This window comes from Alligator sinensis, unplaced genomic scaffold (assembly GCF_000455745.1).
Source record: "Alligator sinensis unplaced genomic scaffold, ASM45574v1 scaffold404_1, whole genome shotgun sequence".
NCBI classification, from domain to species: Eukaryota; Metazoa; Chordata; order Crocodylia; family Alligatoridae; genus Alligator; species Alligator sinensis.
The window spans coordinates 4,424,164-4,437,318 of record NW_005841839.1 but is presented as its reverse complement, the minus strand read 5'-3'; the positions used below and the strand labels follow the sequence as shown (position 1 = coordinate 4,437,318).

The 13,155-nt window shown below is 45.7% G+C and overlaps 1 protein-coding gene across 1 annotated transcript in view; it reads left to right on the top strand.

Moving 5' to 3' along the window:
- CCDC78 (coiled-coil domain containing 78) overlaps positions 1-13,155 on the top strand; it is a 31,848-nt gene that overhangs the window by 8,434 nt on the left and 10,259 nt on the right. Inside the window, exons 7-15 of the mRNA XM_006015596.3 lie at positions 2,299-2,436; positions 2,706-2,837; positions 3,960-4,046; positions 4,330-4,509; positions 7,370-7,543; positions 7,650-7,700; positions 8,636-8,724; positions 9,503-9,581; positions 13,039-13,155. The exon at positions 13,039-13,155 is cut by the window's right edge and continues 1 nt beyond it. Of these exons, the coding sequence (XP_006015658.2) occupies positions 2,299-2,436; positions 2,706-2,837; positions 3,960-4,046; positions 4,330-4,509; positions 7,370-7,543; positions 7,650-7,700; positions 8,636-8,724; positions 9,503-9,581; positions 13,039-13,155 (1,047 nt within the window). The remainder of the gene's footprint in view (positions 1-2,298; positions 2,437-2,705; positions 2,838-3,959; positions 4,047-4,329; positions 4,510-7,369; positions 7,544-7,649; positions 7,701-8,635; positions 8,725-9,502; positions 9,582-13,038) is intronic.

The window sequence follows — 13,155 nt, the reverse complement described above, 5'->3', positions numbered from 1 at the left end:
AGGTGTGGTTGGGGGGGTGGGGGATGGGGCCTGTGTGTGTGGTTTTTGAAGGTGTGTCGGGGAGTGTGGGTGGGTGTGGGGCTTGTGGGGGGTTTGGGTATGCGTGTGTGGGGGTTGTGGGTGGGTGTGAGGGTATGTGTGGGTGGGTGTGGGCTCCCCACTACACATCTCTGTCACTGTAGGAAGGTGGTCATTCCTACCGTGCCCCCTTTGAGCTTTATCTAGCGTGTTTTCCCCTTGGTCCGGTGAAATACAGAAGCAAAGTGGGCATTCAGGAGTTCATTTTTTTCCTGAGCATCGGTTACCAGCTGTCCTGAAGTATTAAGCAGAGACCCCACGCTTCCATTTGTTTTCCTTCTGCTCCCTACATACCTAAAGAAAGATTTCTTACTATCCTTGATCCCATTGCTAACTTAAATTCAGTTGCCACCTTAGCTTTCCTAATCTTCTCCCCTACATGTGCGGACTGCTGTTGTATAATTGTTTTTTGGAGGGGCCCTGTGGGCCTGATAGAATGGCCTGGAGGGCTGGATCCGGTCTGTGGGCCATATTTTGTCTGTCCCTGACTTTAGGACTTGCCAGAATATGCAAATCTGTCCTTACACAGCAAGTTTTATGTTGGTCAAATTAAAATCACAGTTGAACATTTGAGCTTCGCTGTGGTTTGAGATGACAATATTTAGTGTTTGCTGAACTTAGCAAATGGAGAAATAAGGAAAAACCCAACCCTGATCTCAGCCCTTTTCAGTGTTGTTCAGTCTTAGAATTCTCAGACCAGTGGGGCTTGTGAACATTGGAGGTGATGTTCCTCAGAAACAGTAGAAAGAGATGTTGCCTTTCTAAATTTTATAATGGCACAAAGACCAAATGAAGATATCTCAACCTCTTGTCACATCACAAATGCCCCAAATTTGTGACCAAAACATAGGGGTATCAATTCATGCCACTTTATCATGGCAGACATCTTAGGTTTATGACAGGAGAGAGGGATCATCATGGAGTGTCCTGTGTTCTCCAATCACTCTGGATGTCCTACCACACTTTTAGCTTCTTTCATTTCTTGCAGTCTCAGAACAGCAGAGACTCCCCATGACTGAAGAAGGGTGACTGCGCCCAAAAGCTTGCCAAGAAAATGTTATCCAGTTACTCAGTTGGTCTAATAAAATGTATCACATCTACTCAAATAACCTTGCTTAGCTCTGTAAGTGGGGAATGCATCACCTGTTGTCCCACCCATTGATCTTGTAGAACAGTGAGCAATGTGTATTTTGCCCAGTGAAATGAATCGACTCTGCTAGAACACATCCCAGCACAGCTGTTCTTCTTTACTTGGCAAAATTTATTGCTGGCTTAAGTGTAGAGACTGTTACTTGCAAAGCTGTATCCCATCTCCTAATGGTAAGTGGTGGAATAGCATTTAAGTCTCAGCAGTGTTTTTCCACTTTAGCGGGGTGGAGGGAGAATGGTACCTTTTGGAATGTGTAAAAATCCTTATTTGTATCCTCACATTAAAAAATTCTGCCTCATTTCTTTGAGTGTAATACAAGTCTCATGTGCATGTGCCCAAGAGCCAGAAAGGGTCAAGTCAGCAGATGAAATGGTATTCTGCAGTCTCGGGGTGTGTGGGTTTGTTTTAAGATGACCCTTATTTTTCCAGTTTAAGGATACTTCATTACAGGGTAACCTGTTTTGAATTCTCCTAGTTTAGAAAAGATGTAAGGAATTCTTTCTCCTCTAACAAAATTTATCCTGGGCTTTTAAGTTTCAGATATGGCATGCTTCTGTGATCTGCCACTGAATGAAACCGCAGTTAAAACCTCTTACTTGAAATTGAGATGTGAGGGGGGTCACATTGCATCTGAATACCTATAAATAGTGTTTCTGGTTGTAGTCTCCTGCCCAGGAACAGAAGGGTTAAATTGATCTGGCAAAGGACACAATCATTTTAATAATGATCAAATAGGAAGAACATGAAAAAGTTATAATAAAGATAGCAGTGAGCTGTTTAGCACCATTCATGTAAGAAACTCCTTTCAAGAGCCTTGTTAAATGTCCAATATATGCCATTGCCAGAATTGGGACAGCAGACTAGATGTGTTACTGCTCACTTTCCCTTTTGCAAGTGTTTTCCCCTTTGAGCAAGTGCAGTCACTTGTTCCACCTTAAGCAAGGTGAACACCACACCCTCTAGCAACCTGAGTTGATAGCAACCCTGTCTGTGCTGCATATGGGAGAAAGCTGTCAGTGGATGCAGACTTCTGCCACAAAGGTCTCCCATTCTGATTCTTTGTTCCTCAGTCCTTGCTTACTCAGTACCGTGCAAAGCTTCTCTCTCTCAAACACCGACCCTATGAACACATGGATCCTAGAAGTGGTGTGGAGAGCGAAAGCATGAGTGCTCTTCAGGAGCAGGTTCAGTGCCTCACTCATGAAAACGTAAGTGTGAAAGATGTTGATCCCATCCCTGGATACTGACCCATGTGTTTTAGATAGGAAATCTTAATCAGAGGATGCTAGAGGTAACAGGTAATCCCATTTTGCACCCTGTTAAAGCCACTGTTTGCACTGTGTTTTTTGTCATGTGAGCTGTACCTTCTTCCCTTCTGCCAGTTCCCATATTCTGCAGTACTGTGAATAGAACAGGAGGGAGAAGGCCTTGTCTCTGCTTATTCTAGTCAGTTGCAGGAGCTGATTTATGTTCCCAGGTGCAACTGCAGGATAGGAACGAGAGACTGTATGCAAAGCTTGGAGAACTGCAGGAAAAGATGGGGAAGCTGGCAGGTTCCAAAACAGATTTGTCATCCAGACTGGTTTTCAATGAAGAGGAGAAACTTAAGGTAATGCAGACCCCGTGGGAGCTGGAGAGACTTGAACTCTGGAGCCTGAAGTAGTGGTATGTAGAATCCCATGGTTATTTCCCTATAAGCTCACACAGATGTGCGTTCCTGACAGCCTGTGCTCTATGTTCCTTAAAGTACCTTGACTGAGAAGGACTAGAAATGACATCTCTGTAGCCAGTATCCCAGACCTCTTCCTTTTGGAGGAGGCTGAGACCTCTCTAAATGGGTATCACATAACCTTTATACTCTTTGTCTTTGGGAATTCAGTCCTGACCTCCTCACACTTCTCAGTCAACATATGTCAGGGCCTGAACACTTTCATGCTTAACTGTAAGAATCAGCTCAGCCTCGGTATGTACTTATGGTCAATGTCTCCATCACAAACTGGGGCTCATATCAAAAGGGGCATATCTGGCTGTGGGCTGTGCTACGTGTGTTTCTTTGTTGTCTAATGTTGAAATAATATATTTTACCAATTTCAGAACTTATCTTCCAAATACTGGTATGACCAGTAACACTGGCCTCCATAGCAGTCCTTGGACTTTAGCTGAGCTTCCAGATCATTACAGCAGGCTGACCTGGTTTCTCTTAGCCAAACCCTGTGGGTCTCTTACCTGAGTGAGGACTGAATAAATGCACAGGATTTGGTCCACAGGTTGGAAGCTGGGATATGACAGCTTCCTTTTCGCTGTCTGGCACTACCTTGGCAAACTGGTGTGAACACAGCATACTGTCATTATAACAAACCCTATTTATAAGAGTTTTCCTGCTTTTAAGTATCTCAGCAACAGGAATCCACTTCATTATTGTGTTACAGCAAATTGAATAATCTTATACCATTTTAATGAACTTTTTCTCTGTGTCCCATGGGGTTTGGTTACAATAAGGCTGTACTGTGTATACTATTTTTCAGAGTACCGGGGAAGTCAAGCAATCACAAGGATGCTACCTACCAAGCTAAATCTCTCATTTTAAACATAATTTTTTAGATAGTATCACTTGTGTCTCCCTTATGTTCTGGATCCCATCATTTCAGGATTAATGTTAGGAAACTGACATTTCCTACTGCAGATTTATGCATCCAAGGTTACATTACAATCTCATTTCTCTCTTCCCTAGATTTCCAAGGACCTCATTGATCTCCAGATTGAGACAAACAAAATGAGGGAGCAGTATGAGGCAGAGAATTTTGAACTGAAAAATATGGTATGTGCTACTTCTTATAGCCCATTTCTGTTCCTTATTATACTCTTCCTCTGCCAGTTATGCTGACACCATGGCTACACATAAGGTATCTGCCTGTCTTTGCTTGACTTACTACACACAATTTTTCCCTGGCTCTGGCTGGAGCTGTTAATCTCGTATCACTTGCGTGTGCCCCAAAACTCACCCCCAATGTCTCTTGTGCCCAAGCATGGCTAAGAGCCTGTTTAGCTAGCCAAGCTCACTTCCCATGGTGCTGCCTAGTTACACTTCCCATGCAATGCAGATTCTGACTCTGGAGAACCATATTCTGGAGTTGGAGCTCCATGATGAGAAGGTCACTGGGGAACGCGATGCCCTACAGGAGCGCCTGCTGGCTATGGAGACCAATCGCAAGGAGCTGGCTGATGAGTACATCATTCTGAAAAGCAATTATCTGGCCCTGGGCAAAGAGCATGAAAAGGAGGTGAGCCAACTCTGCTAAGGTTTCATCAGAATAAGTGCTTGCTATTACTGCTGCCTTTCCAGTTCCTGATCTACATCTACTCTGAATGCCCCTGTCACAGCTCCTGCTTCATTTAAAGCAGGCTTCATTTCCCTTTGTTTGCGTGATTTTTCAGAGGCTCCGTACAAACTTATCTGGCTTCTCTCTCTGCATTTCTTCTGATGGTGGGAATGATCTTAAAGGGACATCATCGATCCAATATTTTGCAAACTGACCAGTTAAAATAAAATCAGATGTCTAATAAAATAATTTTAAAACAATCCTTAAAAACTGTTACCAAGGGCTTTTCTGGTGATATTTAAAAGGTCTTTTGGGACAAAGAGCACTAAAGGCCCTCTACACATACTGTTCTCTATGAATCTGCCTGCATGCTCCCTTTTCAGCTCTTTTGTTCCTGGTAAACATTGTTCAGTACAGCCTAAGGAAGAGCAGGGATGTGAGCTCTGCACAGGGCAATGTCTAAGAGTGATGTTATTATGTTGATCCACAGATTAGAACATGTGACTGTTCCCAGTCCAGCAAAGCAGGCAAGGCAGGAAGCATTGTCAAATGCACAAAGTAAAAGAACTGAATAAATGGAAAGGGATTTTTCTTTTAACTGTTTTCTTGTTCTTGTCCCAGAGCTGATGAACATTTTTAAGCAATATGTGATTTAATTGCTATTTTAATATTAAAGCAATATAGTCAATTCCTGTTTGCACAAGCAACAGCTTATAAACAACATTTGCCCTGAGAGCACCTTCCTTTCCACAATTCAGTCTATGCTCCAGGTAACAACAACAGACACTTAAGATCAACGAAGAATCATGGCACCCAGGTTGCAGCTAACCGGCATCAACTCTAATAGTTTGTATCATTCATTTCACAATCTAAAATCTCTTTAGAAAGTTAGGTAAATGCTGGCGATCTTGCTTTGTGGATGGGGAAGCTCAGTCATTTTATGAATTGCCCAGTCATGCAGCTACTTGGTGGCAAAGCCAGTATTGGAAACCTGGCAGGGTGAAATCTAGCTTTGTTGTAGTCAGTGAAGCCAGGATTTCATCTGTGGTCTCTGGGAGCCTTGTTGCCAGCTCCAGCCATGGGACATTGCTGCCTTTAGCAAAGGAGATTTTGAATTAGCAGATTGAGCATAGTCACAGTGTGTGCCTTTTGCTTGCAATTTTCTTAGCAAAGATTTTCCCAAAGGAAACTGCAAAAGGAGCCAAAGGTATTCTCCTCAGGGGACAATGAACCTTTTACACATTTTCAATTACCAGCTCTCCTTGTGACCTTGCCAACATGTTGTCATGGCTGTGTGGCCCAAAAAGAGATCCGTGAGCTCATTCCTGATCACCTATAAAATAATAGTGTGAGCCTCTGAATAGTAAAATGTACAGTCTTTTTTTTAATTCATAAATTGTTCCATATCCAACCAAGGCCAGGAAGATCAGCTGGGTTTGTCTTTTCAGTCAGAGGGCTCTTTTTAGGGAAATTCTTCCCCTTAGGAAGTCAGTCAGTCAGTCGGTCATTTACTTTGTGGCTGTTTCCAAACTTATTGTAAATCCTGCCCTTTCAAGTCTGTTACTCTGTGACCTGCACTCAACTTCCCCTTCCCTTCAACCCTTTTTTATATATGGATCTGGATGACAGGCACCAAATGGGACCAGTCACCCCAAGGGTGGTCAGGACTGCTGCTTAAGGGAGACAGGGAGGGCCTTCTGTTGATCCACATGAGGGTGCTATAAGGTTGACTAAGAATAGGGTGGATTGATGCAGCCTCTCTGAAACAGCTCCATGCAGTGCTGATCCTGTCTCTTTCTCTTACTGGCCAAGTCAAGCAGGGTCTCTGTACTCCTGTAGCTCTTTGGCTCAGATTGTCAAAATGGACAGAGATGCAGATAGATCATTTGAATCAGAGAACAAGAAGCCTGTCCCTTGGCAGTTCCTGTCAGCTGTCATAGCTGTATCTCTCTTTGTTGTTCTCTCTTTTCTCCTCCAGTTGCTGCCTAAGCCCACCCTGTGTTATCTTTTGTTCACCCATTATCTAAATGGATGACTAAAGTTACCACAGAGTCACATCCTCCAGGATTCACAGTGCAGTGATAACAATTACTCAAGCTTGTCCCTAGTCATAAACCCCATCAAAGTCTTGTTATCTCCTCCGAAAGCTTCCCTTGAGATGTGAATTCCCTTAGTATTCATTCCAGATCACCTGTAACTGAGCTGGTCTTGCAAAGATATGCTTTATCTTTGTGAAATGTGTTACTTCACACACCAGCACTTTGTTGAATCTCAGTGGCTAAGTGGTGCTGTGGGTTAATCTACCTGTATCGACCTTGATAAAGAACAAAAATGAAATGAGTTGGGTGGTATTGGCCTGGTTCCTAGGGGATATCTGTCCCTTCTTACATCTTGTAAACTGACACGTTGTGAGGTGACTAGAAGTGTTTGTTCAGGAAAATGTTATCACTGCAGTAGCAGATGGGGCTGCAAGACAGGGTTGAGGTCCACTGACAAAGCTGTGGGGGGCATTTGGAACTTGTCCTGCGGGGCAGGACTGAGGTATATTGGCAGAGCTGTGCTTGCAGGGTTAAAATTATGTAGCAATCCCTCTACTCTCTCTGGCTGGTCCAAGTGCTTGTACCTGTCCTGCATTTTCAAGAGAATTAAAATTTCACCAGTTCATTGAGACAGGAGAGGGGAAAAAACACTGCTGTCTAAAGAGAGTCAAGTTCAAGCTGCTGTACATAAAGTACTGTGTGAACATGCTGAATAATTCACACCCAAAGATGGAGAGATTAAAGCTTAAACAAAATTGTTCCTTTCCTCTTGTGTTTGATAGGTTGCTAAGAATGAGACGCTGAGTCTAGAGCTGTTGAACCTGGCCAGTGCCAGGAACAACCTTCCCCAGCCACAGAATAACTACTCCTCGAGCCGAGCCACAGCCCATGAAACCTCTGCTGAGCTGGAGAGAGTACGTGCAATGGTTCATCACCTCTCTGCCCGTAAAGTGAAGGTATGGAGTTGTCTGCTTTCGTTGCTACCCTGGCTTTCCCATGAAAAACTGGGGAACACCCCTGAGGGTCATTAATCAGTGGTCTGTCCTGTTTCATTGAAATCAGCCAGAAGATGTAGTTGCCTCTGAATATGAACGTCGAAAGCTAGAGAGAAACGTGAGTATTCACTGTAGTGCATGTCTGTTCTTTGTCCTGTGATGCTGTATATCCTGTGGCTAATCCTACCTGCTGCCCAACACCAGTTTTCCTCCTCTTTGAAACAGGATCTTTACTTGCCTGCAGTGTTGTAGGCAGAGGTTCAGGCAGGCCTCTATTGAGCAAATAGAATTAAGAGTTTTAAAAGAGGTATCTCTGCTTTCTTTCAAAGGTGGGTAGCCAAGTGGATAGTGCTCTGCACTGCTGTGCAGGAGACTTGGGTTTGATCTTCTGTCCCATTTGCTTTTCCTATAGGCTGGAAGAATGGCAAAATCAATCCAGGTAATATTCCCAATGGGGAAAAAAAGAAAAGTCAACACAGCTTGTGCTTGCCTAGGTCTGTAGTATATTTGGTTGAAGGCCACAAGTTGCTCAGTAGTAACCTTTCTGGCTGGTTAAAGCATCGTTAACACTCATTCCTTGGCTGCCAAGATTGTAGAAATGTCAGTGATAAAGAAGACTCAGGGTGCTGGGCTGGAGAAATTTCTACCTTCATTTGCCTCATAGTTTGCACACTCCAGACCAGGACCTCAGCCCCCACAGCTTTTCTTGTGACACTATAATCTTCTTGCCCACATCTCACTGCAGTCAGCATTTAGTGTGATGATACCCATTAAGCTTGGTGGCACCAACACTTATTCAAGCAGAATGGATTTGAAATCCACTTCCTGTTGTATCAGGTGTCTTGTAGTGTATTGTCTGCAGCCATTAAGTCTTCCTTTTTCCTTCATTTCCCATGGAGGAAAAGGGAATCATAGTTAGCATATTTCCTTCCAGTGAGCCTCCAAGCCAACAGAAACCCAGTAATTTTTTTATTTTTTTCAATGAGCTATGCCTGGAATTCAGCTGTTCTATTTTCAGGCCACTTCATCTTTCCATTCATTCATGCCTTGCAGTTGCTTGGAAACCAGGATCACATAAAAGCTGAGATTGAAAAGATGAAGAAAACATATGACTCGCAGCAGCAGAAGTTGGAAGACAGAGTGTGAGTGTGACATCCCTCCAGCTAGTTACTGCTCTCTCTCCAGGTGCTGGCCTCTTTCCTGGGGTATCTAAACCTCATAAGGATGAATGAGCTTATCCTTCATTTGGCAGAATAGGAAATGAATATTCCTCTTCTTTTGACTGATGGAGAAGTGAGTCCCAGAAATAAAAGGTGGGATTTTAAAAGGGACTTTAGAGATTCTATTGAAAGCCAATGGGATTTAGGCTTCTTTGAAGATCACAGCCTAAGTGACTCCTTCAGGGTCACATAATGAATCTGTGGCAAAGCCAGAAATTAAACCCAGGTTTCTGGAATCCCTCTGCCTTAACCACATAGTCAGTCTTTTCCTTCTCAACAGGTAGAGATGGCGGGAGTTGGTTAATGTTCTGAAAGAGGCTGTGAAGGGGTGAGGCAGAGACCCTTTAAGTCACAGCATCATCGGGTGAAATCTGTCGTTGTTTATAAGTCCCCTGATTTTGGTAGTCTCTGCCTAGCATCTCGTGGACTGTGGCTTCCAGTTGCTGCTAGAAGAGCCTCACACTGAGACACTAGGTTCAATGAGACACGATGGCCAAGTTGTAGGGAGGTGTGGAGTAGGAGCCTTGCACAACTCAGGCCTGTACTTTGGCTTTGGTCTATACTATTGATTCCTCACCTCCTCAAGTACCACTTACCCTACACCAAATGGCACAGTTTGTATTCTGGGCCCATGGATCAGCCATTAATGAAAGGCAACACTAGATTTAAAACTATCATAGCCTTCACTTTTTACATGCAGGATTGCAATGGGGAAGGAGCTGCAGGAGGCCAAGAAAGCAATTCGCAACACCCAGCACAAACTGGCAGAGCAGTCAGCGGTAAGAGCAGCATTGCTTCTAACCCCTAATTCCCATCTTAGGATGTCAGCATCTCCTTCAGTTGTACAATACTATGCCCTAAGTGTCATTAGCTGGGCTAGTAGTGAGATAAATGAGGCTCTTTTCTGGAAAGCCTTCCCTCCATAAAGGCTTGTCAATATATACAATTTGGAGCGGGGTGCAGTTGATGAATCCCAACTCCTGTTTCCCAAAGCAAGGTCCCTGTTTGAAGGAGAAGCTCCTGGATTCAGCCATTTTGTATGTCAATGATATGCTGCATACCAGTGTCAGGTGATCCACCATCACTGAGTCAATCTTGTGCTCCTCCCTCTTGGTAGCCAGAAACAATGCTTCCCTGGATAAATGATCCTGCTTAGTACCTGGACCTGGGAAGATTTAGCAATTTCAGTATTAGGGGCCATGTGGTATGAATACCTGATATTAGTGCAGCCCCTCTTCTCTGGATAGCTCTGTGTGTTAGTCCATAGGCATCAACTTTTATTTATTGCTGGGGAGGGGGCCTAAAATGATGGACACGTGAAAAATTTTCTGCATTTCAGGTGATAGCTGAGGAAACCCAGGGCCCTTGGGCTCCATGTACTTGGCACTTCTGCTTCAGTCAGTACCCTTGCTTGTAAAATGGAGACAATAGTAACGCTTCCTTCACAGGGCTCTTGCAAGGTTCCATTCACTACTGCTCATGAGATCACCAGAGGGGAAGTACTCATGAAATGCTCAAAGGGTAGAGATTCTTGTGGGGGCAGGCAGCAGTGGAACATAGATTCATAGATGTAGGGTCGGAAGGGACCTTGTAGATCTTCTAGTCTGACCCCCTGCCCTGGGCAGGAGAGAAAACTGGGCTCAGATGACCCCAGCCAGGTAAACGTCGAGCCTCCTCTTAAAGACCCCCAGGGTAGGAGCCATCACCACTTCCCTTGCAAATTGGTTCCAGATCCTAGCTGCCCTGACAGTGAAGTAGTGCCTTCGGATGTCTAGTCTAAACCTACTCTCTAGCAACTTATGACCGTTATTCCTTGTCCAAGTCGCTAATAAAGAAATTGAACAATTGAACAATGCGGGCCCAAGGACCGAGCCCTGGGGGACTCCACTGCCCACTTCCCTCCAGGTCAAAAATGACCCATCTACCACCACGACCCCTCAGCCAATTAGCAATCCATCTGACTGTGTAGGCATCAATGCCACAGTCACCTAGCTTTTTAATGAGAACAGGGTGGGAGACACTGTCAAAGGCCTTCCTGAAGTCCAGAAACACTACATCCACCGCGACACCTGCATCCAATGCTTTTGTGACCTGACTGTAGAAGGCAATCAGGTTGGTCTGACAGGACCTGCCCCTAATGAAACCATACTGGTTGCCCTTAAGCATCATCCCCACTGCTGGCCCATCACAGATGTGCTCCTTGATAATCTTCTCAAAGAGCTTCCTCAGGATTGAAGTAAGACTAATGGGCCTATAGTTGCCCGGGTCCTCCCTTTTCCCTTTTTTAAAGATGGGGACCACATTGGTCCTCTTCCAGTCATCCAGCACCTGGCCAGAGCACCACAAGTGCTCGTAAAGCTGTGCCAGGGGCCCCACGATAACCCCTGCCAATTCCCTCACCACCCTGGGGTGGAGAGCATCTGGACCTGCTGATATGAACACGTCCAGCCCCTCTAGAAGTTCTCTAACCTGATCCTCCCTGACCCTAGGCTTGGTGGAGTTTCTCCCGAGTCCATCCTGAATCTTGGTAGGGGAGTCCCGGTCCCTGCACAAGAAAATAGAGGCGAAGAAATTGTGAAAGAGGTCTGCTTTCTCCTCTGGTGCAACCAGCAGATTGCCAAGCATATCCTTCAGGGACCCCACATTACCCAGGGCCTTCTTCAATCTCCCTATGTATTTAAAAAAGGACTTTTTGTTATCCTTGATGCTAGCCCTAGTTCCGTATCTGCCTTAGCTTTCCTAACAGCCCCCCTACAGACCCGAGCGGTGGAGGTATACTCGTCTTTGGTGATAGCCCCTCTCTTCTACTGGGTGTATGCCTCCTTTTTGGCAATCAGGCATTCCCGAATGCCCTTGGTGAGCTAGGGGGGCTTTTGGGCACTCTTGCCCCCTTTGCTTCTTGTTGGGATTGTCACCCCTTGGCCTCTGAGTATCGTCTCCTTAAGGAACGACCACTCATCTTGGGCACCCAATTCCCCTGCTCTCCAGGACCCTAGTGCCTCTCCCACTAATTTCCTCAGCTCGTTGAAGTTGGCCCTCTTAAAGTCTAAGGCTACTGCCTTGCTGCAGGCCCTTGACACCCTGCGCTGGGTGGTGAATTCCAGCAAGCAATGATAGCTATCACCCAGGTGGTCAAGGACCTGGAGTCCCCTCACCAGGTCATCACCTGTGGCCAGGACCAGGTCCAGTAGGGCATTCCCCCGGTAGGACTGTGCACCTCCTGGGTTGAGTGGAGGTCCTGTATCTCGGCCAGGAACCTCTGTGAGCGGTCAGACCTGGCTGACTGCTCCTCCCAGCAGATGTCCAGGTAATTTAGATCACCCATAACAACTATATTCCTTGCCTTAAGTGCCTCTGCAAGCTGACCCAAGAATTCGTGGTCCAGCTTTTCCCCTTGGTTGGGAGGATTGTAGTAGACTCCCACTGTTAAGTCCCTTTCCCCACGACCCCCCTGTATCCTGACCCAGAACACTTTAGCCTGCCCCTCCTCTGACCCCATCCTGCTGGTTGAGGATGTGTATTGCTCTTTGACGTAGAGCGCCACACCGCCGCCTTTCCTCCCCGTTCTATCCCGCCTGTATAGCCTATAGCCCCTAATGTTGACCGCCCAGTCGTGGGATGAATCCCACCAGGTTTCTGTGAGCCCTACTATGTCCAGGTTTGAACTAGCTATCCAGAGGGTAAGTTCCTCCTGCTTATTCCCCATACTGTGAGCATTGGTGTAGAGGCATTTATTGAATTGGTGCGTATGCCACCCCCTGATTCCCCGGACTATCTGGACCCCACTGCTTACCTGGGTACTCCTTGTGTATGTCACCTGTCTTGGTTGGGAGGTGTCCTCAAGTCCTCCTGTGGTCCCATCCCCCAGCGAAGCTAGTTTAAAGCACAACACATGAGATCAGCCAACCTGGAAGAGAAGACACATTTGCCTTTAGGAGAGAGGTGTAGCCCATCCCACCCAAGCAAGTCCCCTGCATGAAAGTATGGGTCGTTATCCAGGAACCCAAGGGCTGCCTCATGGCACCAACACACAGTAAGCATTTCCTGGGGTGTCTTTGGGTGACAGGAGAATCTTCTCTCCCTTTCTGCCGGCTGTCCTCAGTAGCTATGTTTGATTGTGTTGACTATGGGAGAGTACTCCTTTCTTTTCCTGGTGAGTACGCTACTCATAGAAGCTCAGCCAGTTGGCAGGAGGTGCCATTCCCCACTGATAATCCTCTTCTTCCTGTGCCATAGGTTCTGCTCACCTCTCAGAGTCAGCTTCAGGAGGTGGAGGCAGAGAATTCCCGACTGCAGCTGCAACTGAAAGAGCTGAATGAGGAGTATCGCTCCCGTCTCACTCAGTACATCAAG